Genomic DNA, 23,208 nt, shown 5'->3' with positions numbered 1-23,208 from the left:
GTGGATATTCTCGTTCAGGTTCTTCTTTCTTACTCATTGGAAACTGCTGCTCCCAGGCCTCTCCCTGACAGTCTATATAAAATGCAGACACTAGGTCCATGTTTCTGGGCTATTGATTAAGTCATGTCATACACCTCACCATCAAGGACCTGCATGACTCTGCCCCTCCTTCCATATCCAAGGTTGTTTCTTGCTAGGGCTCAGCTCTGCCAATGATAGCAGACTTGATGCCCCATTCATCCACTTCTCCTCTGTTTCCTGCCCAGCACTACTCATTGATGTTGGAAAACCCTTTGAGTTGGCCCCTAAGGCCCTTACCATCCTCTCTTTCAGATCCCATGTTAAGACCCACTTCTAGTACAATCCCTACAAGAAATGAATAAAATGTCTTTGTTGTCCCAACATTCTGTGTGCTAGCTTTATTGATGACGTCCCCTCTTTCCACCCACAATCCATCCAAATGGGTTGCCCCTCTTTATTGCAATATGCTTGAAATTAGATTTCAAACTCCTCGGGGTAGGGAATCTGCCCTCTTTGTTTGTGGTTTTGTGGGACACCTAGCACACTTTTTGAGAATTGTAAAACAATAAATACTTTTTACAGGTAAATAATACTTAACACAAGTGTATAAATACTATAAAATGTGTCTCATCATTCTAGTTACCCGCTCAATAAAATAGGTTCCTGAATGGGTAGACGTAGAACAGAGCTAATTTTCCAGTCATGGGGCAGTGTAGAATTGGGTACATATTCCAGATAAGCAGCATCTTCTCTCTCTGAGCCCTTACTGGAGATGAAATTAAATTTTTAAATGATCATTTTCTGTTTAAATAATCTAATATTGACCGGGCAACTCTGCTTAGTAGTAGATGGAAAAAGTGTGATGTGGTGTGGGGAGGAGAGAATACATCTTTAACATGATTACAGGATTTGTATCTTTCTGATTGGGAATATTCCTAGAACTTTTAGCTAAATCTTTAAACAGAGGGAGATGGAATGGCAGAGTGGAGGAAATCTGGCATGTTGCAAATTGCAAACCTTAACCTTTCACTTTGAAAAAGTGAAGTATTAAATCCTTTTGGACCAAAATCCTTCTCTAGAATATTAACAATCCTTTGCTTTAAGAAATTCCATTTAGAAAACTTAGTAAAATGAAGGGTAACTTTATCCATGTCTTGGTGTTGATCAATGCTTAAAAATGTGAGCTGTAAAGAATTTTTTTAAAACTGCCTTTTTTCTTTTTTGCTGCTTTATAATCTGTATAAAGAAGGACTAAAAGGTGGCAGTGGAGTGTGTGTTTGTGTTTAAAAAAGCTTTTTCTGCTTATTTGCCTGAGACGAACTAGGAATCTGAAGTTTGGTCTGTCCTGGCTTTGCTGGAAGAACCTCTCAGAATCTCAGCGAAGTGGATTGTGAGCTCTAGCACTATATTGAAGTGGGTGGAGTGTTGAATGTTTGGAGAACTAAGCATTTGTTAATTAGTTATGAGAGAAATAGGTATTAACAAACTTTTTTTTTAAACTGTTTGACTAACAATCTTGTGCCCTCTCTCAGTTGATCAGTTTTACTCTTGACTTGTGCTCTCTTTTCACTAGTTTTTCAATCTCAAAAGTTTTCCAGAGGGGACAAGACCTGATTAATGTAAAAAACCAAACAGGTAAAGCTAGTGTCTCATGAGTGATCCTTTCAATTTGCAGGGCTTACTTGGAGACTGACGTTGCTGTGTCTGAGAAGCTTGTCGAGAAGTTCAGCAATGCGGCACTTGTCCACATTAATGGCACAGTAAAGGAGCTCAGACGTCTCTTTCTAGTTGATGACTTAGTTGATTCTCTGAAGGTAAATGATAAAGTATTCAACATACAGTTGTAGATTTGACTTTCTTTAACAGGCTTAGAAAAAGAGGTTTAAATTGAGCCAGTGGTCAGATGTTAAATATATTCAGGTTGTGTCTGTTGAATTATTTCTTTTGAAAATCTAAATTTGGATGTAGCTGGGCATAGTTTAACTTCTGTCTATTTTAATTTATTTTTGGTTTTTGTCTCATGTGTCAACACCAGCAAGTGGCCAGCATCTGGCCCAGTGAATTTTTAGGTCCAGTTTCTCATTCTGCTAATCATAAATGCCCAAAAGAACACTTTTATAGCTGTGAAGCTTGAGGTGACCAAGAGCATCTATGAACATTACATTTCAAATGGAGTTTGACTTGAATTTCACATTTTCTAATGTTGTACAAGCTTCCAACAATAATAGACGTGTAAATAGTTTCCTCTACCTCCTGTTTATATCCTTTCCCTCTGGTTCTACCTGTTGCAGTGCAGACTCGTGCAGTCCCAGGGAGAGGCTACCTAACGCTGTCATATAATACAAATCCTTAGCAAGCAAGGAGGTTTGAGTCACATTGGTATTTTTATAAAGATCCTGTGCACTTCCCATTTCTGTTGCTGCAGTAGTCCTCTGGTGAGGTAGTCTACGTAGATCTGTTTCTACTTCTGCATGAGTTTCTACAATGACTATATTCTGACTGCTGCCCCTCCCCCCAGTTCTCACACTCAATGACCCGCTGGGGGAAGAGTGTACCGTTTCCATACTCAATAAAAGGGAACTGAACCATCTACACAAGTCTAGGTCTCTCTATACTTGGTGTTATCTTTAGCTCACTAAGTATCCCAAGTGTCAGCTAACTAAAATGTTGTGTTATGGTTCTAGCCCAGTTTGATTCTAGCCCAGTGGTTTTCAACTTTTTTCATTTATGGACCCCTAAAAAATTTCAAATGGAGGTGCAGGCCCCTTTGGAAATCCTAAACATAGTCTGTGACCCCATAGGTGTCTGTGGATCACAGATTGAAAACCACTGGTCTAGCCGATTGAACACCTGTGAGTGACCAGAGTCACATTTTGGTACTTAACAAATGACCTTTTTAATTGCCCTTTTAAAAAAAGAGCAAATTCCCTCCATATATTGTATGCCCTTTTGGTTAGTTATTTGTGAGGCATGTTTTAGCCTTAGATTTAGGAGGTAGTTTTAAAGCCTCTTTTGGCGAAGGAATAAAATATTGTGGATTTGTTTAAGGAATTGGATACATCATGGAAAAACTTAATCACAAAGGGCTTTTGTATGGCAAAAATGTTTTAATAATTAAGATGCTCCTGGAAGTGCAAACCCTTGTTTGTGATGTGAGAATTTACACACCCACTGTTTGTGATACCACAAACAAAGTATTAGGCCATTGGCTAATGGAAAAGAATGGACAGCCAAACTGTTCTTGAAGATCTGACTTTCATTCAAACATCGTCAATGAATACAAGGAGAGAATTCCTTCCAAATAAAATAATTTTTTGAGATACTCCAATTGCTCTTTAAATACCTTGGTTTGTGAGCTTCAAGAAATCAGGTGTTTGTTCTGCTAAGCTTTTATTTTTTTCTTGAATTTCTTTTGACTTCTGAATAAAATTGAAATAGGCTCATTTGTCTTGAAGGAAAGCTTTACCCTACTTAAACCTGATGCACTTTTTTATTGTATGGTAGTTGAATGCAATCTTTTTATGAAATCAATAAACTGTAAAGTCATCTTATAAAAAGGTATGGTCCTGAAGCAGTTTTGGTTTTAGAAAAATCTTCAGATATTGAGGCTGGCTCATCTACTTAGATAAACACCTTGGATGTAGAAAATTACACTTACGCTTTTACATAATCTTCCATATTACTAAATCTGAATGTAGAACAGGAGTATAGTCCAGTTTATCGTATGTGCTTTTGCTAACAGTGAAATCTATGTGCAATCATTTCTCAGATGTTTTGCTTAAACAGTGTAGAGTCATGAAGGTTTAAAATGGCATCTAAATATCTGTGCTGTATGTGACAGGGATGGCCAAACAGGCTTATGAGCGACATGTGGCTCTTTTACCGTTAAAATGCGCTCGCAGAGCCCCTTATGCCCCTCCGCCCCCATTCTCTGCCTACCAGACAGGGGTGGGGAGCTGGGAGCTTCTGCCCCGCGGCAGAGTGGTTGTTGGGCTAGGGCATTCTGACCAGCAGTAAGTTTGGCCACCCCTGGTATATGGCAAAGTTCAAAGGAACTTTTTCAGCTATAACTTCAAAGGATAGCTTTGTACAGTACTTGACAGAAAAAGCCAAGGGAGGAATTGTATTGTGAGTCTGGTGTATAGCTGTGTAGTAATTCATCCAAAACTTGTGTGATACAGAATGTTTCGTTACTACCTGAGTGCTGTGAATCCATGTTGTTACTTGAGTGATGTTTTGATAAATGGAGCCCCTTACTTTAATTTAATTAGCTCATAGTAAAACAACTTGAAGAAACTGACCTATGGGTTTTTAAATTTGCCATTAAATTAGATTACAAAATACTTGTGCTTTGCAGTCAGTTACTAATAATTGGAATAAAATGGGTAAAGAATTTCTCACGGCACTTGGTTCACCCCCATCAGGATTACAATAGGAGACCAGAATAATATCCCTGTAACTCAGTGAACTTAGACCTCATGGCATTGATTCTTTCCTGTATGGAGCCACGCAGGAAGAGCAGTACTATCTTTGTGATAGACTTTGGGCTACTTATGCTTCACTGTGACTTGAAGCTATAGAAATAAAGGGCTCTAAAAACTCTTTCTGAGAAAAAGCAGCAGCAGTGACCTTTTTGGGTTCAGTAAATTCCCTTGTTCAAGCTAGTAGTTCAGCATACAAGAGCTGAATATGTGGATGTGGGGCTAAGATGGGCTCTAGTGTCTTCAGTATATGCTATTTAATAGTAGAAAGGGCTCGTTTTTCCAGTAGTGGATTTTTCACTTTACCTTAACGTGATTTTGTTGCCACGTCCTTCAGGGTAAGGACCGTCTTTTACTAAATGTTTGTACAGAACCCAGCACAACAGTTCCTGATGTGGCCACTTCTGCAAAAATCAATGATCAATAAAGTAGACAACATTTTTTAAAACTGTAGATATAGCACTTGCATGAGTTTGGGCTTGCTCTGTGTAGAGCAGGGTGGCAAACTTTTCTATCGACAGTACTGCTCCAAGTCCAAGCAAAGACCTCCCTTCCTATTATGCTGTGCTGAGCAGGGACTGGACACAAGCAGAGGATTTGGGCCAGACTATGTGAGTGAGAGACAGCCTAAAACCATACTGCAGAATTACAGCAAAACATGGGCTTCAGGAGTCGTTTTCCTACCAGAATAGACACTTATGTGTTGAATTTTTATTAAGTCTAGAATTTTAAATCTCTTTTGTAACTTTAAAATTCCATCAGCACTTTTGATTGAGGCGTTATGCTTTCTGGTTTAAAAGTTCTGTGCCATAAAATGGAAGATGCTCTTTGACTCCTTCCTACTATGAATATTTAATAACTGAATCCATACTTGTAAGAGTATCTGTAGTGTTCATTTAAAATAAAAAAGAAAGGAAAATAAACTTCTTCCACACTGCATTTCAAACTCGCCTGTGCCCTGACACAACGTTATCACCTCCAACAATTGAGTCTACAGACCATTCAATTCTTGGCCTTTCATACAGAGGTGACAAGCTTAATCTTACCAACTCACATCCTATGTAAAGAGGGGGCTGTGACCTTGTGGATTTGGGTGTTGGGTTATAAGTCAGGAGACCCGGATTTTATTTCAGTTCTGCTACTGGCTTGCTGTGTGAACTTGGGCAAGACAGTTATCCTCTCACTGTGCCTCACTTATTCCATCTGTAAGGAAAAAATAATTATGCTTACCCATTATCATAAAACGCTATGAATTGAAAGTGCAGAGAACACTGAATCGTGATCAAATGGTCACTATTGACCTGGGCTGAATTCATACTGGTGACCTAGAAATAAAAGGCTGCGTATCCTATTGCACATCACCTCACCCATCCAGTCCCTCATCCATAATTATCTTTGACATACAACATGTTTTTTTTTGTTGAGCTTTATACATGCCTTCAGAGAAGGGTAATTTTGTTTGACATCTCTGTAATCTTGATTAGACTTGTTTATGGCCTAACTGACTTTTGTTCTTTCAGTTTGCAGTGTTGATGTGGGTATTCACCTATGTTGGTGCCTTGTTTAACGGTCTGACGTTACTGATACTGGGTAAGTGCTTTAAATTGTGTTAAATACTTTGACATGCAATAATCCTGGAAAAGGATTGAAGTCTCTCTAATGCTGTGAGGATGTTCTTGTGTATCTACTCGCAGTACAACAAAATGTAGGTTGTTGCATGATCTTGTATTTTTTTAGATGGTGGAATTATAAAGATAGTAGTAATTTTGAATTGCATTGTTTGTCCTTAAGTTGCTGAATTTCAGGACAAAACAACTTCATTTAAAAAGTCGTATTCAGTTTTGCTCATTGCTTTCCAGGCTGCTTCGTAGCTCTTACTTTCAAATTGCAGTTGCCTTGTATAAATTATATGATGATGCAAAACTGGTTACAGGATGACAAAACCCTAATTGAAATTAATTTAATATTGCAACAGAACTGCTGGAGAAGGCCCTGCTTTTTCTTACAAGATCCATTTAAATTACAATAGCCTTGCTTTTTAAAAAAATGTCAGGCTGTGAAAACTGATTTTAAATTTTGGCTGAGTGGGTCTTTATCTTGTTTGTATTTAAACCCACTCTTTGTTCCTTTCCAGCTCTGATTTCACTCTTCAGTGTTCCTGTTATTTATGAGAGACATCAGGTGAGTGCTTAATGTCTGACATTCACGTTAAATGTCTGATAAAAAATTACTCCTGTTGAATGAGGAATACTTAAGAATAAATAACTAGAAATTGGATTTTAGTCTCCTAAACCTTTAACCTCAACACCTGATATTGTTTCTGAAAATGGCCAGTGCTGGTTTCCTGACAGTGTTATAAAGAGTAAGTTTATATTAAAGTCCTTAGTGCATTGTGCATTTCTTTTCTTCTTTAGGAGGTATGTGAAGGCTCCCCCACTAAGCAGTAATAGAAGAGAGGTTTGCTTAGTATGATTTCACCTTCTCTCCCTCTGATCCCGATTTGTTCAGTATTAAAGTAGCAATATCGGAGTTATGTAAAATCTCAATAAGTACTTTATGTAATTTTTTGAGACGCAATCTTGGAGCTGGTATTCCAGACATTTATCCCAGAGCCCGTGTGATTTGCAGCCCTGGCTAAAGCACATGGGTGGAGCTTGGCACAGTCTAATGCTCCTCTGATAGATCTGTTGACAACAGTACTTAGGGAGGGAAGGGAGATTGTAGCAGAACTAGGATTCATCAATGCATAGAGCATTGGGGCCAAGTGAGCTCTGACACAGGTATTCCTTCTCTTCCGAAAAACACCTGTACAATAAAGACCAGTGTAGAGGGGCAACACCGTGAAGAAGGCAGCAGGGACGAAATGCAATGGAGCACACAGAGCAGTTTTGGGACGCTCCCATCATCTGCTCTCAAACCCAGCTGCACAGCAAAGATCACTCAGCAGCAGCAAAGAATGAAGTACCCATAAGATGAAGGGGAGTCACATGGCCCTGGAAGAGAGGGACTGACAACTGACCTGGGCTGCAGGCTTCCTAGTCCCATTGATTTAAATCACTAGCTGACTGTAGTTTTCTGAAAGTATAAAAATAATCCCTTTAAAATACCCAGCCTCACTTATGAAGCCTTCAAAGAAACGGAGTGAATTCCAGTACGGCCTAGCTCCTAGAGAGACATGCTGGAGACAAACAAGGCTCTGCCTGTGCTCTCTGCTTCAGATTGATTCTGACAGTCACCACGGAGGGTATTCCTCGTGCTGAGCCCACTTTGGCTTAGTTCAAATGATCGTCAAGGTCTAACGGATCAAGTGTCTGAGGCAGGTTTTCTGGCCTAGGTGGAAAATCCAAATATTTGAGATAAATTCATCAAAAGCCCTGCAATCTAAGGTATTAGTCCCTGAAAACTCGTGGGTTCTGCTATCCAAACAGGCAGAGGGGAATAGGCCCCATGTTTTCATCACAAAGGAATTATTTCTTATAAAAGACAGAGCCCATGGGGCTCTGCAGTGGAAGATCACTTGTACCAAGATAATGAGCTCTCATGAGAGACTCTGCCTTGGCAGAAGCTGAGAGATTTAGCAGTTTTACTGTCAGTTTCTGCTTAAATTTCTGAACCACTGGTGAGAAAGTCCTACTGATGATAATGCGATTAGCAATATACATTTTTATGGAGGGCTCCATCCCACCCTCCTGCAGTCCAGCTTGGCTGCACTGTTTCAGTGGCAGTAAACTACTGTTGTAACACGCTAGTGGGATAGTGACTAAAAGTAAAGCCAGTTGCATAAAGTAAAGTGTGCATAATTGGCCCACATGCCGCCTTAATTCTTTGGAACCTATTTTATTGAAAGTAGCACGTTGGAGTTTATCACCCCGCTTCAACGTGCCATTGGATCTCTAGTAACTGTCCAGGTGTATGTAGAGATTAGCAGGAGGGAACTGGGGTATCTCCTGTATTCAGAGCACTGTGCCTCTAACAGTGTAGATATAGAGACCCAATACTGCTGCACTGCTGTCAGGAAGAGCCCAGGAATGGTTGAGACTCTAACGCAGTGTTCCCAACTTTTTTGGCTTGATGACCACAAATACGATTTTTACAACGCTGATTTTTACAACACCAGTCTCCACCAGCAGCCCCTCCCATTCCCCCACTGCAGCTAGACAGAAGGGGTTCTGCGAGGAGAATCTCCCATTCAGCCGGCTGCAGCAGGGAAACTGTGCACTCCACCTGGGTTCCTAGGCAGTGGCTCCCTTTGAGGGATGGGAGATCAGTGTTCCCCTCCCTCTGGCTCCAGCAGAGACCCAGTGCCTAGGGATCCAGGTGGAATGCTTTGCTATGCTCTCTGCTACAGCCAAGTGGAGGGGAGCACTGATCTCCCATCCCCTTGGCTGCAGCAGGGAGTCTGCACTGGCCACCTACTCTGCCTGGCTACTTAGGCAGTGGCTCCCTCCTACAGCCAGCGGGAGGGGAGCCGAGGGCCACTCTGAAAGACCCCGCGTGCCACGGGTTGGGAACCACTGCTCTAAGGCATAAGTTACCCCTGTTTTGGAGCTGTCAGTACAAATAGTTCCTCAAAACAAAGCAAACCAGAAGCATGAATAGTACATTTGTTTTTGTGCACACAAGGGGCTTGGTTTCACACTGTGTGAGAGGAGTCTGAAGAAAAGTGGGGGTTTGAACTGGTAGTAACTAGACTACTTATATGGAAGAAACACATGAGACGCTAGGATACACTGATTGTGTGGTTAGCAAGTGTGTATATGTGTTAATCCCGGATGCATCACATGCATTTCAAAAAGCAAATAGCTCATGTAATAAGTCACCATCACTGGTTAGATAGAATCTAGGACCCTACAGTAGCAGGACTTTCCACATTCAGAGCTGGGGTGCACCATCCCGACACTTTGTGCTGCCTGTGGCTTTGAGGGCAAAGAATAGTTAGATTTTTCCTGCAGATGGATGTATAGTACTCTTTCTGCCTGCTTTTCACTGAATCCCATTATCTATCCATCTGCTATTATTCTGGGAAAGTCTCTTCTCCAGCATACAACATTGTTTACACTAGAAACTGGGCTATTTCGTTTACTGGCTGTTAGAGATGGGAGCAGAATAGTTTTATGCCTGTGAGTTGCAAAAACTATATGAAACCCCAAAATAAACATAAAAATGGGCTCTTTGCTTTTCTTAGAATTTTTCAGGGTAGTTAATGAAGCATAAATGAATTAGATCAGGAACAGTGATAACTTGCAAGTGGTAAAGCAACCTTTAGCAGCAGTATATCTAAACAGCTAACTTTTCTGTTTTTTTCCTCCTCCCCCCTTAAATTTCAGGCTCAAATTGACCATTATTTGGGACTTGTGAACAAGACTGTCCGAGATGCAATGGCTAAGTGAGTTTATGTTGGCTGTTTCAAACTTGCTTGTATAGACTTTTTGATGTGTATTTACAACATCTTGGGTGTGTTAAGGAAGCTATATAGAGTCATCAAGATGAAAAACTTAAAAACTTGGAGATTTACAGAATCAACTGATTCCTTGCAGTGCAGTTAAAAATATTTGATGAAAACAGTTTGAATCAAGCGATCCTAATAGGAGAACAAATATGTGACTTTATATGCAGAGAAGCTTAGGGCCTCAGCAGAGCAGGGCTGAGTGACCAGGGATTTACTGCCCATTTTCTTACTGTTGTAGATTCATGTATCTATGATAATTATCTTTAAACACTGACATTTTCAAGACTACATTTATTCTTTAAATACTGCTTTATTTCCACATTTTAAATACCTTTTTAATTCTCTCTGACTCTTTTAGGCTCCAAGCTAAAATACCTGGATTGAAGCGCAAAACTGAGTAAAAAGCCTGAAGCAACTTGTCAATAGAAGTTCATCTTTCAGGGGGAAATATTCATTTGAATGATGTGGGGAGGGTCAGGGAATAGCAAAACCTTGGCATTGCAGTGCAATTTCACAGATCTTTATTTTTTAGCAGCACAGTGTTTGAGGGAAAAATACCGGTTTTAATTGCCATGTGTTTCATCATCTTAAGTATTATAAGCTGCTATGTATGGATTTAAAACTAATCATCTTTGTTTATCCTGTGTGCAGCACCAGCTAATACAAAAGGTTTGAGAAAGCTGTACATTGTGCTTTGTCAGAGGTAGTCTTGCTGCATTCAAGAAAAGGTAGCGCAGGTAGAGCGGAGGATAACACTTCCCATTTTGTGCACTGTGTATGGTCTGGGTAGGTTGATGCAGATTTTTTTAAAATGAGATGTTTAGAAGAATATACCATTAAAGCACGTTTGAACAACCTTGCCTTTTTGGTATGAGTATAGCTGTATTGTGATTTTATTGTTTTATCGATTGCCAATATATATATATAGTGTTTCACAAAGCTTAGATCTTTCAGCTGCTCCACAGTGCTTGATATTTCAGGAAAATTAACTGGGTTTAGGACTAGCCCTAGCGCACCAGCTTGAAAAATAAAGTATTTCTAGAAACACTACTATCTATTTAAAAAAACAAAGGAAAGTACACCACATAAAACTTAGAGCATACACTTGGTTGCACAAACATACTCTAGCTGATTTTAAGTAAGGACTTTTACTGTCTTTCCAACTCTGATAATATGTGGAGCAAATGTCTAATGCTGCAATGTTGTTTGGAAATATGGAGCATTGTTATGCAAGAAATTACAAATGAAAATTTATACCCTTGTGGTTTAAGCTGTATTGAACTAAGTCTGTGGAATGCATTGTGAAATGTAAAAACAAAAAACCCAAGTATCAATAAAGCTTATAGACTTAAAGAATGCTGGTGTTTTGCTTTGAAGAGACTACTAGAGTATAATATATGTATTTATTACACAACTCAAATGAGCATCTGTCTTATGTACTTCACCACTTTGGAAAATTGAGAGGGATACAAAGTGAGTCCAACAATTTGTCAGGATAATTTGTTGATTCTAGTAACTAGACTGTAAAAATGAGATCAGTGAAAATTTATAACCAAATTTTATTTGACACACAGGTTTTCAAATCATTTGGCCATTGAAAAATAAATTCATGCATTAATTTTTTCATATACAATATAATACAGCATTACTTCGGAGTATATTATATATAAAACCAAACCACATTAACATATACAAATCATATTTAAATGTTTTTTCCTGACAGACACTATTGCTCTTAGATATTTTCACAAATCACCATTTAGCAATTCATTCCATCACACAATTATTTTTATTCAGGATACAATCAATGTAAAAGGCCAACATTACAACATAGGCAAAGAAGGTGCTCACCCAACATGGTTATATTATCTTAATACAAGGTTTCTTTTAAAAAAAAAAAAAAAAAAAAAAAGGTTTTCTTTAAAAAAAAAAAAAAAAAAAAACACAAAAAAAACCCCAACAATTGACTGCGTTAGGGTCTGCTAGTGTCTGACAAACTGATCATTTGTAGAGTAAGGCAATAATTCCATTTATTTAAAAAAAAATAAGTTCACTAAGCCTCCACAAGCACTTTTGTATTAAATATATATTCATTACATTCTGATACTGCTTGCCTTCCCTCTTTTCTATGATATAGCCAACAGCTACCTTCTCATTAGAGATGTGCAGGAACCAGAATTTCCATTTTTCAGGAAATTTGTGTTTGTTCTAAATCAAAACAAGATTTTCTGTAACCCAGATTTCTTTCCCTTCCACCCCGCGATAGGTCTGGGGCATCAAAATATTTTTTTATAAAATGAAATGTTTTGAAATGAAAACTCAAAGTGGAACATTTATACTATATGCTAGTTTAGACCTTTTAAAACAAAATTTCACTGAAATGTCTGCAGAACGATTTTGTTTTGACAAAACAGTGTGTTCTGACAAAAACATTCCCCTGGTCAATTTTCAATCCTTTTCTTTATAACTGTTTCTAAACAGCATGTGGATAGTGGCCAGTTTAACCGAAGCTTGTGCAATCACATTTTACTGGTTTACCTGTCATTTATCTCCAAGAAGCTCTTCCTCAGTAAAAGATAGGAAACGGTGCTTCTTGGAAGCGTCCAAAGCACTTTTATTGTGGAATATAAAGCACAGACCCAAAAAGAGGGAGGAACACAAGAAAATAATAGGGGCTTTTAACCATTTTCTTTCCCCTTCCCTGAAAAAAAAGTCCTTTGCACCCCCATCATCCCCCTGAGTTTAACTTTAAATCCTGGCCTTTGACCTGCTGCTTTCTTAAGCCAGATACATTCGGTCCCTTAGTAGCTTGTTCATGTCCCTGACAAACAGGAGGGTCAGCGAGTTGATCGTATATATGTTATCTGAAGGAAACATCTTGGAATTGAGTTCTGACAGTATTAAGAATAGTAACAGCAGAAAATGGGTGACCACTTCAGAGCTGGAAAAGGTGTTTGTGTTAAGCCCTCCTCAGGATGGAAGTTATAGCACCATATGCAGAAAGCTGACAGTGGTGGAAGGCAAGATTGAAGCCCAGGCTATTGGCAAACCTCTCTTAAAGGCACTTCATGGATAGAAACCGTTGCAAATTAAATGTTTTTTAAAAAAGTGAACTTTAAAAATGTGTTACGTGGGTCATTTGGTTATTGAAAGCAAATGTGAAACCCGCTGCGGTCATTTAAAAAAAAAAAAAAAAAGGCAACGTTTTACTCACACTGCATAAAATTCTAAAGAAGACTTTTAACAGTTCTCTGAAAATGGGAGCATTCCCACAAGAAGGTGTAAAGACATGATTTTAAAGGTTCACAAATTAAAAGCTGCATTACATTTGAGGGTTATGGAGGCTCCAAGTTTTCTTGATGGGCTGTGGCTGTAGCTGTTTTGAATAATTAAAAATATTTAGCAAAAGCAGTTTAATGATTGAATTGTTCATCACTGAGGCCTAGGGAACAACCTTTAAAACTTCAGCTTCCACAGTCTTGCAAATACAAGCTCATAGTAGCACTCAATATAACCACGCTCAGAAAGTATGTAATCCATGCAGAATGTTGGTTATAAAATGACAGCAGCCAAAGTATTGTGGACAGGCATGAGTCTTCACTCCTCTGCAGTCATAGTAGTTGCAGCACCAGACGGAAGGGCATTCCTCTTTCAAAGACATCGCCACACAAATACACTAAAAAAGTAATTGGTGGTAAGGTAGCAATGGCTTTAACAATTAGCACTACAATAATACTTTGGCAGGTTGTGTGCGGCACCACTGCTTGGTGGCATGCCCTCCCACTGTCCTTTTACTCCCAAACTGAGCAGGTTTAGTATGGATGGCAATGAGACAAAATGATTCTGGAGCAAGCCCGCTGATACATTTTTACTGCTAAAAACACTGCTGGGTTGTTCATACAGCAACTGTAACCAAGTATGTGGCTTCCTTTACTTTCCAGCAGTTGGTCACAAATTAGCCAGCTTGCTTCCTAAAGCAGTCAGGCTGGTGCAATGACTGAATTTTAATCTTGACTGTATCCCCTACTCAGTGTGTGCCTTTGTGTGCATAGCACATTGGTGAGCAGCTACATGTGAGCCCGTATCTGGTTTTGTGAGGCACAGACATATGTATATTTTCATGGGAACATCGGCAAGTCCTATGTGGCTCAGGTCTGGCACTCTGGTGAATGCTGCTGCTGAATGAGGAAGGTGCAGGCTATGCTAACTAGGCCTCTGTGAATAATGTAATACTTGGCGAGTAGGCAAATCTATCAGTTAAGGTTGGCTCTTATCGGGACTCAGTTTCTGCCAGCACTTTCATTTTTGACATTTCAAACCGTGTAGGTCTCCCATCCTCTGGGACGAGTGCTACAAAACAAGGTTTTAGCTTCGTCACAGGGGCCTTTTACGTGTGCCTGTGCTAGGGCAATAGCTACAACACTTTCTCTTGCAGCCTTCCTGCTTCTCGTCTACTTGAACGTTGCTGTTTTATGGCTAGGAGTAGTTGCTTTCCCAGCTAAGCGCTGCAGTTCACGGGCATTGCTCACTATTGCATTTCTATTTTCTGGCTCTCCCCATGGCTCAAGTAAGCTCTTGCACTGTGCCATTTAGCCATGCTTGGATTTTGTTTCTTGCTTCTTGTGGGCTATTATTATGTGTTATCAGACTGTATAGGAGCCCCACTAAAACCAGTGCTTTCCTGCCTCTGCACAGTATCGTTTCCAATCTGTCCTCTTCCTGATTCAGCGCAGGGACTTCAAGCCCTATCTCCCACCTGAGTGCCCAATTCCCTATACAATGATTGGGGCGGGGTAGGGAGCTGCAAATGGGATCCAAAAAGCCAGCAAGTAGGAAGATACGGAAGCTGATGAGAAGAGTAAGTTCTGCACCTAAGGGCTGTCTGCATTGTGCATTAGTATACACAAGCCAGGTGTAAATGCTAACGCTGACCAGTGGGTCACACACTAACTGGCTCTGTGGACCCGGCCGGCCTGCACTAAAAGTTCCCTAGTGCACCCTGGCATTGTACTATTTGAAACAGCCCTACATCAATGCGCAGGCCACCAATCTAGGCTGGCCCTTAGCTCTGCTCTAAATTCACAAATGGGGCCTCTCTCCTGGAGTTTTGTTTTGGAAGAACTGCTGCTACATCGTGCTTCCCCCACCACTCCCCTTTATAAATTTTAGTTCGGCGGTTAGGACACTGATGTGTGATGTGGGTTCAGTTCCTCTCCAGCTAACGGGGAGAAGAATTTTGAACTTGGGGCACCCATTTTTCAGGAGTATGCCTTAACCACTGAGCTATAGGATACGCAATTTCTCCTGCTGGAGATGGTGGATAAATTATTAAATTAATAATTATATATGCATTGGGCTAGCAGGCGCGTGAGTGGTTCTATAGTCCAGAATAGGGCATTTCCCTGCAGGTGAGAAACCCAAGTTCACATCCCTTCTCCCCGTCACGCAAAGGGGAGACTGCCACCCAATCCGAGCTGGGGCAGAGGAGGCTTCCGCGCCAGCTGGGACCCAGGGATGTGAGCAAGGGGCTGCTGCCCATCTTCAAGCCAGGGAGCTGGAGGCTGTCCCTTGGCTTGGAGCTGGGGTGTGGGTGGCTGTCACCCAGCTCGTGAGACTAAGGAGGCTACCACCGGGCTCTCAGCTGGGACCGGCGGGAAGCGGGGGGCTGTTGCCTGCCTCCCCCAGAAGCTAGTGGCTGCCGCCTGCCTCCCAGCTAGGAGCTGTGACCGGGCGGGAAGCGGGCAGCTGCAGACTGGTTTCCCCAGAAGTTGGCAGCTGCCACCTTCCCTTCACTCAGTTTTTCCCAGGGTACCTGTACCACAGGCTGAGAAACTATGGATTAGAAGGTGTTGTCACACATTCTCACCCTAACTGAATTGACTTTGTTAGCACTTGCCCTCCCCATTGTTATGTTTCTCACCCTTGGATGTATATATATACCTCCGATCTGTGGTTTCCACTGCATGCATCTGACGAAGTGGGTTGCAGCCCACGAAAGCTTATGCCCGCAGAAATCTGTTAGTCTTTAAGGTGCTACAGGACTCTCGTTGTTTTTGCTGACCTGTGTTTATTGAGCGTAACATCCTCATCGATGCTCCAGCCTTGAAAGCCCAGTATTGGGTGTGTTTTAGCCTAGTCTTTTTTTTATATTGCTACATAAATGGATTTCAGATGTAGTGTAGCAGCATGGGCTGAGAAGATGCTAAACACAGAGTATAGCAGGGGGGTGGATAATACAAACAATTCCTGATTAGTAAAATAAGGATTTACCTGCAGTCATCTCCTCCTGTACTTATAACGTATTTGTCATCATGAGAGAAGCGTATGTTAGTAACATGGGCAGAATGACCAAAATAACGCTTGTGTTTGGCCTATTAGAAAGAAGACAGAATATTGCAGGCAATAAATAAAGTATTACAGCCATTTAAACAAAACCCCTCTGTTCGTTTGCAAGTATACTCAACTACATATTTCTATTAGGATAACAGACTTCTAACCTACTGGCACTGCTTTGCTTTCAGGCAGTTGTAAAACTGGTTGAACACAAAACTTGGCATCTTAGAAAAGTTCAAATGTACACTTACAAATTTTTCTGTGCTTGGAAAGTCAAAGAGTTTCACGAGCCCAAAATCATCCCCGGTAACTACATTTAAACCAGCATGGGTCACACATGCACAGTTGACATCTGCTTTATCAGCATTTCGTGGCCAAATCCCAATGACTTCGTCTCCAAGAATGCTGCTCCAAAAACATAAAGACAAAAAGATCATCATGAAAAGGCATGGGCCCGTAGCTCTGCTGGACAGTATGGTATTGGCATAGTGTCTGGCTTTACAGCAGGACAGCGGTGGGTGACTATTAGTAAACTGCTCTACCATAGGGATTCACCTTGTCCTTGTGCATTATTGCACGCAAATGTATCTGCATAGCGGAGCACCCCACGTGTTCATTTCTCCCATGCCCTAGCACACAAGTACCCTCAAGATGCACAATCCTCGCCCCTTAGGAGGCACGAGCCCTCTTATAGCCTCCCCTCATGAGATGCAAACACATCCTGCCTCAGCGAGACACTCGTCCTTTCCTCCACATGTATACTCCCACTCCCACTGAAAAGTTACAGCTGTGATGCCTTTTAGCAGTACTTCTTTCCTGGGCTGGAACAACTCAAGCAAGGGGATTATTGTTTGTAACTAGCGTGTTTCTTAAAATAGCTGGTTCTCCCACACTTAGAATGTTTGCCCACATATCCTCTGTCAACTCTATCTGCATCCCTCCTACACTTTATTGCATTGCAGACTCTTGTGTTTGCTTGATAACAAGGCAGTAAGAGTGAGTGTGTTACTCACTTCTACCCTTAAGAGAGAACGTGTGTGTATGGTCATCTCACTGGATACTGTCAGATCTACCTATGCCTGTACCAATTGCATTAGTATAGTTCATTACAGTTTTAAACAAAACTGTAATTAAAACGCCATATAGGGTAAATTGGAAGCCCTGTTTAACAGACGTTACAGCTTTATCTACACTAAGAGTACAGCCATGTTTTTCTTAATCAGGTTGTGATGTACCTATGTAACCCAGTTATAATAACTGCACTTAAGTAGTGGCCATGCAACAGCTTTTTCATGACATGACCGTGTCAGCCCTGCTTCCTTCCTATCCACAGCTATCATGCTGTCTAATTGTGTACGTATTGGTGCATTCTGGCAAAATCTGGAAAGTTACCTGACACTGCCTCAGCAAAGGACAAAGTGCCTGGAGGACTGCACACAAAGTGGCACCAGCAATGCATGAGGCAATGCATTCTGGGATATCAGGCTGCTCAGATGGCTGGAAATAAAGGGAACTAGACAAGCTGGTTACACAGACTGGGGTTGGGGTACCCTGGGTACCAACCATGTTGTGTGTGGAGACAAACCAGGTATTGAGGCAACCATGACGTCAACTAGTTACAAATTCATTGTGTAGACAGGGCCTTCGAAAAACAGAAGTGCTAGTGCTCATTGTACAACAGTCCAAAACTCTGTGAATCCCAGCATTTACTGCACTTTTATACCTTCACTTATTCTATTTATGCGTTACAGGTTCATGCATAGTCATTTGCTTATAAAAACAAGTTCTTTGGTTTTTAGACGTTCACATTTCATCACCTTGTCCATGTGGCCCATGTGATCTTTTCTATTAGTGTGACATCTACCACTTGCTTTCCCAGTGGCACCTCATGAACTTGACGTTTATAGGCACCAGTTGATACCTGAATGTAGAAAGAGTATATTAACCCTTCCATAAATATATTTTGACATTATTGCTCAACAGTAATAGTCTCCATATGTACACTACAGCAATTTATCTATAGGTCTAAGTTTATGGCTTTCCTTAGGCTTCTATAATAGAGTTATATACAATACAAAATAATCACAACAAATGTATAGTATGAACTAATAATTTGGCCGTTGAATGATCTGCTCATACTAATAATCCATTGTTTATGAATAATCTCTCAATCAGATCATTGTCTGCACTATCTCATATATTCTTGTCAAAGTTGACAGCATCAGAGACACTTTGGAGGGAAACTTCACATTTGGGTTCATGTAGTGTGGTAATGTTGAGTTTGACAAGAATGTGTGAGCTACTGTATATTATCTGCACAAATCTGATCGAGAGGCTATTCACCAACAGTGGATTATCTGTAAGAGCAGATCATTCAATAGTCCTGAGAAAATGAGAGAAAGTACTGTGGTACTAAAAATTTAACTTTGTATCTAGCTGATAGGGAGCTTTTGCATTGCTGCTTGTTGAAGTAGATCCTCTTGCTCTATGAATATCTACAGTGCACTATGCTCCATCATAGAGAGAGGGCACTTTTCTTGCTGAATCCGGGAGTAAACAGCAGGCTTCACGTTCCCAGCTTCCATAACTAACATTATAGGCCAAAACATTGCTGGGCCCTTGAGGCAGTGATGTGCAAGGTCAAACAAAATCCCTGCTCCCTGCGTTCCCTAGCAAGAACTAGCCACACTTGCAGTCCTGGTGCAAGGACTACGACTCTTTGTGATCCCAGAGGGGCAATGGCATTTATGAAAGATAAGGATCTGACCCCCCAGCCCCTGGCGGATCGCATAACTGCCCAGCTGTGGAAAAGAGCACATGGTGTACCTCCCCCTTAAAGGGAGTAGCAGCAGGTATGCTCCTCCTGCACACTTGGGAGCTTCAAGAGGTTTTGTGGACAATATCTCATGCTTAACATCCCTTTGATGCTGATCCACGCTCTAAAGGCATATTTGAGCCCTAAGGTTATAGAGAACCTGTGCACGTGCCCAGCCTTTTTCAGTGTACTCTGCCGAACAGATTGTGCCCATTTTTACTGCTCTACCATTACTGTGTGCACCTGTATTCTAGACCCAGCTTTTACCTCCATGAGGCCAGCTGGTTTTCCCATACTGGTAAGTCCTAATAGGGTAATATGTAACTGGGGTTACAAATCCCTAGATTCATTAACCCTTAACTCCATCCCAAAAGCTGTTTGTTGAATACAGGAATTTTGATGAAAATTGGGATGCTGGTTCTACTCATTTGCATGCCAGTACCCCAAAAATGCTCTTCTAACTCAGATCATTTCATAGCAAGGCTTGTGCTTGATCTCTTGGGACAACTGACAGACTCAGGGGATGCTTGTGGATGCACTGAGCTCTTTTCTATTTTATACAGGCCAGGCTTCAGAAGGCTTTTTACATTCTTAACTTTGGTCCTTTATGATGTTTGATAAATGAATGTGAGCAACTCTAAACAAATGCATGCCCACCTAAAACATACCTGAATATATCTGCTGTCTGCTGAAAAATCCATCTGAATGACAAAACTCGGAATATCTTTGCAGTAGCCTATCCGGTTTAAGGTTGTGCCTTGGGTGAGGTCATAAAAATCTACAGTGTGTTCTTGTGAGCCAACAGCCAAAAATCTATTATCAGGGCTGATTCTAGACAACAAAACATGAACCAGGGATATAATTTGCTGTATCGGTGCATTTGCTTGTTTTGAGCCACAATTCTCAAGGTAGAAAAGTTCAATCTTTTCTAAGAAAAGACTGATAAACAACAGCAAGTTCTAATCCAAACCAAACCTCACCACTGATGCTAAGACAGGTGAATCAGAAAGACACGCTGATGCTTGAAGCATATGCAGTTAAGAGTTGTTACTATTTCATTATTATAAAGTGCCTAACTGTATGGGCAAAGTACCATTAATCCTTGGAGGCTAAGAGGCAGGATTTCCCAGTGCTATGTGGTAATATTATAATGTTCAGTAACATTAACTTCTGATATTAAAAGGCTAATATGCAAAGACTATTAGCTGTATTCAGGTGGAGATTAGACATCTAGACTTTAAGGCCAGAAGGGGCCATCATTATCACCTTCTGCACATCTCAGGCCACAGAATTTCACCCACCCACTCTTCTAGCAGGACCATAACTTTTGGCTGAGTTATTGAAGTCCTCTAATCCTGATTGAAAGACTTCTGTTAAAGAGAATCCACCACTTACTCTAGTTCAAACAGGAAATGACCTAAGTAAAGACTGCATGTTTAGAGCCATATTGTCCTATTTCAGCTGAATTTCTGATGTACCTGATGTCCTGAATAGCTGATTTCCGATCTCGTTTTTTGCCCCAAACTTTAAGACTGTTTACAAGTAAGATGACAAATTCTCCATTCTTCATGCCAATAGCTACCATCTCACCACCAGAACTATATGCAGCACATCTTGCAGCATGGCCTAAATTCACTTTATTCAGCAATTTCTGTATCAACAAAACCAATGATCTCATATTAGTTTTTCTCTTTATAGAAAACTGTCAAGTAAATAGACCTCTTCTAAGCAAAACTATCTACAAAATAATAAGAGACTTACTTAAAAGAAAATTGTACCGTTTCCTCAAAATGTCAGTCTGAAATTTCACATAGTCTCACCACATTGTGAAATAGATTTGAAAATAAAGATTTGATTCAAATGGCCATTTTAGTGCTTCCAACCATCTTGCACTGACCTCATTTATGACATTACAAGGGAGGTAGCTCAGCAAAAAGGTTATAAATCAGTTTTTAGATGGATTTAACACTGATTTGAATAATTTATTTAACTATTAAATATAAAGTTCTTCCTTTTGACTTGTTAAACCAGTTAATGCCATCATACACTGTAATGCTCCTACTTCATCACTTACTTCATATAAACACAGTAAGGTATCAAATAATAAAATTATTATTATTTTATTATTTATTATTTTATAATTATTTACTATTATTTTTGAGCCAGTCAGGTAGTTTGGATGCAAATTATTCCAGTAAACGTGTGCTTTTATTATCTTATTCCACACACATACCCAAGCAAAAGAAGATATAATGGTAAAAGTGCAGCTTTGCTGGTATAACTGAGTCTACACTAGGTCTTCCGTCAGCACAGCTATGTTGTTCAGGGATCACATTTCTTTACGTATATGACAGACGTATAACTATGCTGACAGAAGTCTGTAGTGTAGACATAGCTCGGGTCCAACCAGGGAACTAATGCAAATTTAAGACTAAGTTATAGCTCTTGGGAACCAGTGGAGCTACAGAACTTAAATGGTGGTGGAGGAAGGTATTATGTTTGCAGGCACAGAGTTTTGAAGCACTTTCTACAGTTTTTGAGGTACAGCATGTACTTTCCCAGTGCCAGGCTCTGTGCACCATCCAGCGACGGAGCATGCATGACCCTATCTGTTTGCATTCAGTTACAACATTCCTTAATCCAAGCCATTCTGTAACTTCTAAACTTTATTTTTAAATACATTTCACAGTCAATACTTGACAGAAGGCACTTCTTAAGCATGTCAGGTTTCAAATAGCTGCACATCTCAATAAAATGCAGACAGATTTCCTTTAGAAACAGCAATGAACCATACCACCGAAGACTCACCGTTTCACACAACTACTGATTAAAATGGGAACAACATGGAAATATGGGGACTAACATGGCCCTGTATGTGTGCATGCTTCAAAGGGAGTTGCATATATGGACAGAGGGCAACACAGCTCACAGTTGGAAAAATCTTAATTACATAATGATACTGCTACTGATGACGTATTTCTTAGTTTAAATGGTACTCACTTTGTCACAGAGGTCCCAGATTCTTGCTGTTCCATCGTTACTTGCAGTGATAAATATGTCTTTCGTGGGGTGAGCTGCTAAGCCCCAAATCGCCCCTTCCATATGACTGTCAATCAGCAGGTTTGAAGCAGCATTTTTTTCTCCTACTTCAAGTATCTCCCCATCTTTGGTTCCCACTAAAATTTTGCCCTGTTGTAGTCAAAACATGGTGAGAACCAGTTTATAAAAATAATATCAACACATTAAATATAAGATGTGTAACAGAAAACTTATCATAACTAGATTTGATTTATGCTTGATTCAACATCTTGAAAAAATATATTAAGTGAACTAGTCTTTCATTTCCAGAGGCCAATTTTCAAATCCTGGCTTAGGTCAAAAGTGAAACTGACCTTTGGTGTATTTCAGCCTTGTTCCTGGGGAAATTTTGTCCAGATTATAGAGTTCACATACAATTGGCATGACTGGCAGACACTGCTCATGAGGGACACAAAAGTGGAGTAGCAGTGATGGTGGAAGTATTCAGATGCAGTGGCAGGCTGCATGAGAAACTTTGTATAAAATCTGCCTATATTTGACTGCCATGAACACAACATTCATCCACAAGCTTAGGAAAAATCTCAATGTTTTCCACATTCTTTATTTTTTATTATTTTTATCTTATATTCTTTTACCACTGAATCATTGTATCTTCACCACAGTCAAATATACTCATCCACCATCAGGTAATGACATTCTCTGACAACACTTAGGTCAAATTTAGAAGTGATATATAAGGTGGTGTAATTTAGACTTCTTTGTGCTAATTTAGATTTGCTTGGGCCTGATTCTCATTTATACTAAGGGCTCCTTTATACTGTCAGAATTGTGTAAAGGAGTCTTAATGTAAATGATAATGCAAAACTCTTATACTCAGTTAGACTTTCTTAGACCTGCTTTACCAATGCATAATGTAGTCTAAATTGGTCTAGGCTTACCTTGCAAGGATTTGCATGAAAAGTGTAAGAAGAGGTAAATTAAAGTAGGGTAGGCCCTACTCATTATTAATTATTAAGAGCTATTTAATATTGTTATTATTATTGCCACTGAATTTGGCCCTCTGACAGTAG

At 40.2% G+C, this 23,208-nt stretch overlaps 2 protein-coding genes across 5 annotated transcripts in view; one reads left to right on the top strand and one right to left on the bottom strand.

Annotated features, from left to right (window-relative positions):
- Positions 1-11,307, top strand: part of RTN4 (reticulon 4) — a 60,026-nt gene extending 48,719 nt beyond the window's left edge. For all 4 annotated transcript variants that reach the window (XM_067565161.1, XM_067565158.1, XM_067565162.1 and 1 more), the window contains 5 exons: positions 1,697-1,835; positions 6,023-6,092; positions 6,637-6,683; positions 9,830-9,888; positions 10,310-11,307. In XM_067565161.1, the coding sequence (XP_067421262.1) occupies positions 1,697-1,835; positions 6,023-6,092; positions 6,637-6,683; positions 9,830-9,888; positions 10,310-10,352 (358 nt within the window). In that variant the 3' untranslated portion in view covers positions 10,353-11,307. The remainder of the gene's footprint in view (positions 1-1,696; positions 1,836-6,022; positions 6,093-6,636; positions 6,684-9,829; positions 9,889-10,309) is intronic.
- A 221-nt stretch (positions 11,308-11,528) lies between these two features.
- EML6 (EMAP like 6) overlaps positions 11,529-23,208 on the bottom strand; it is a 246,867-nt gene continuing 235,187 nt past the window's right edge. Inside the window, exons 38-44 of the mRNA XM_067565157.1 lie at positions 22,100-22,288; positions 20,578-20,750; positions 19,768-19,930; positions 18,102-18,205; positions 16,536-16,689; positions 16,222-16,322; positions 11,529-13,627 (exon numbers count right to left, since the gene is read on the bottom strand). Coding sequence (XP_067421258.1) covers positions 13,603-13,627; positions 16,222-16,322; positions 16,536-16,689; positions 18,102-18,205; positions 19,768-19,930; positions 20,578-20,750; positions 22,100-22,288 — 909 coding nt within the window. The 3' untranslated portion in view covers positions 11,529-13,602. The remainder of the gene's footprint in view (positions 13,628-16,221; positions 16,323-16,535; positions 16,690-18,101; positions 18,206-19,767; positions 19,931-20,577; positions 20,751-22,099; positions 22,289-23,208) is intronic.

The sequence above is a fragment of the Emydura macquarii genome, unplaced genomic scaffold (assembly GCF_026122565.2).
Source record: "Emydura macquarii macquarii isolate MOO-44397 ecotype Brisbane River unplaced genomic scaffold, CSIRO-AGI_Emac_v2 contig_2676, whole genome shotgun sequence".
Classification (NCBI taxonomy): domain Eukaryota; kingdom Metazoa; phylum Chordata; order Testudines; family Chelidae; genus Emydura; species Emydura macquarii.
This window is presented reverse-complemented; position numbering and strand designations above follow the sequence as displayed.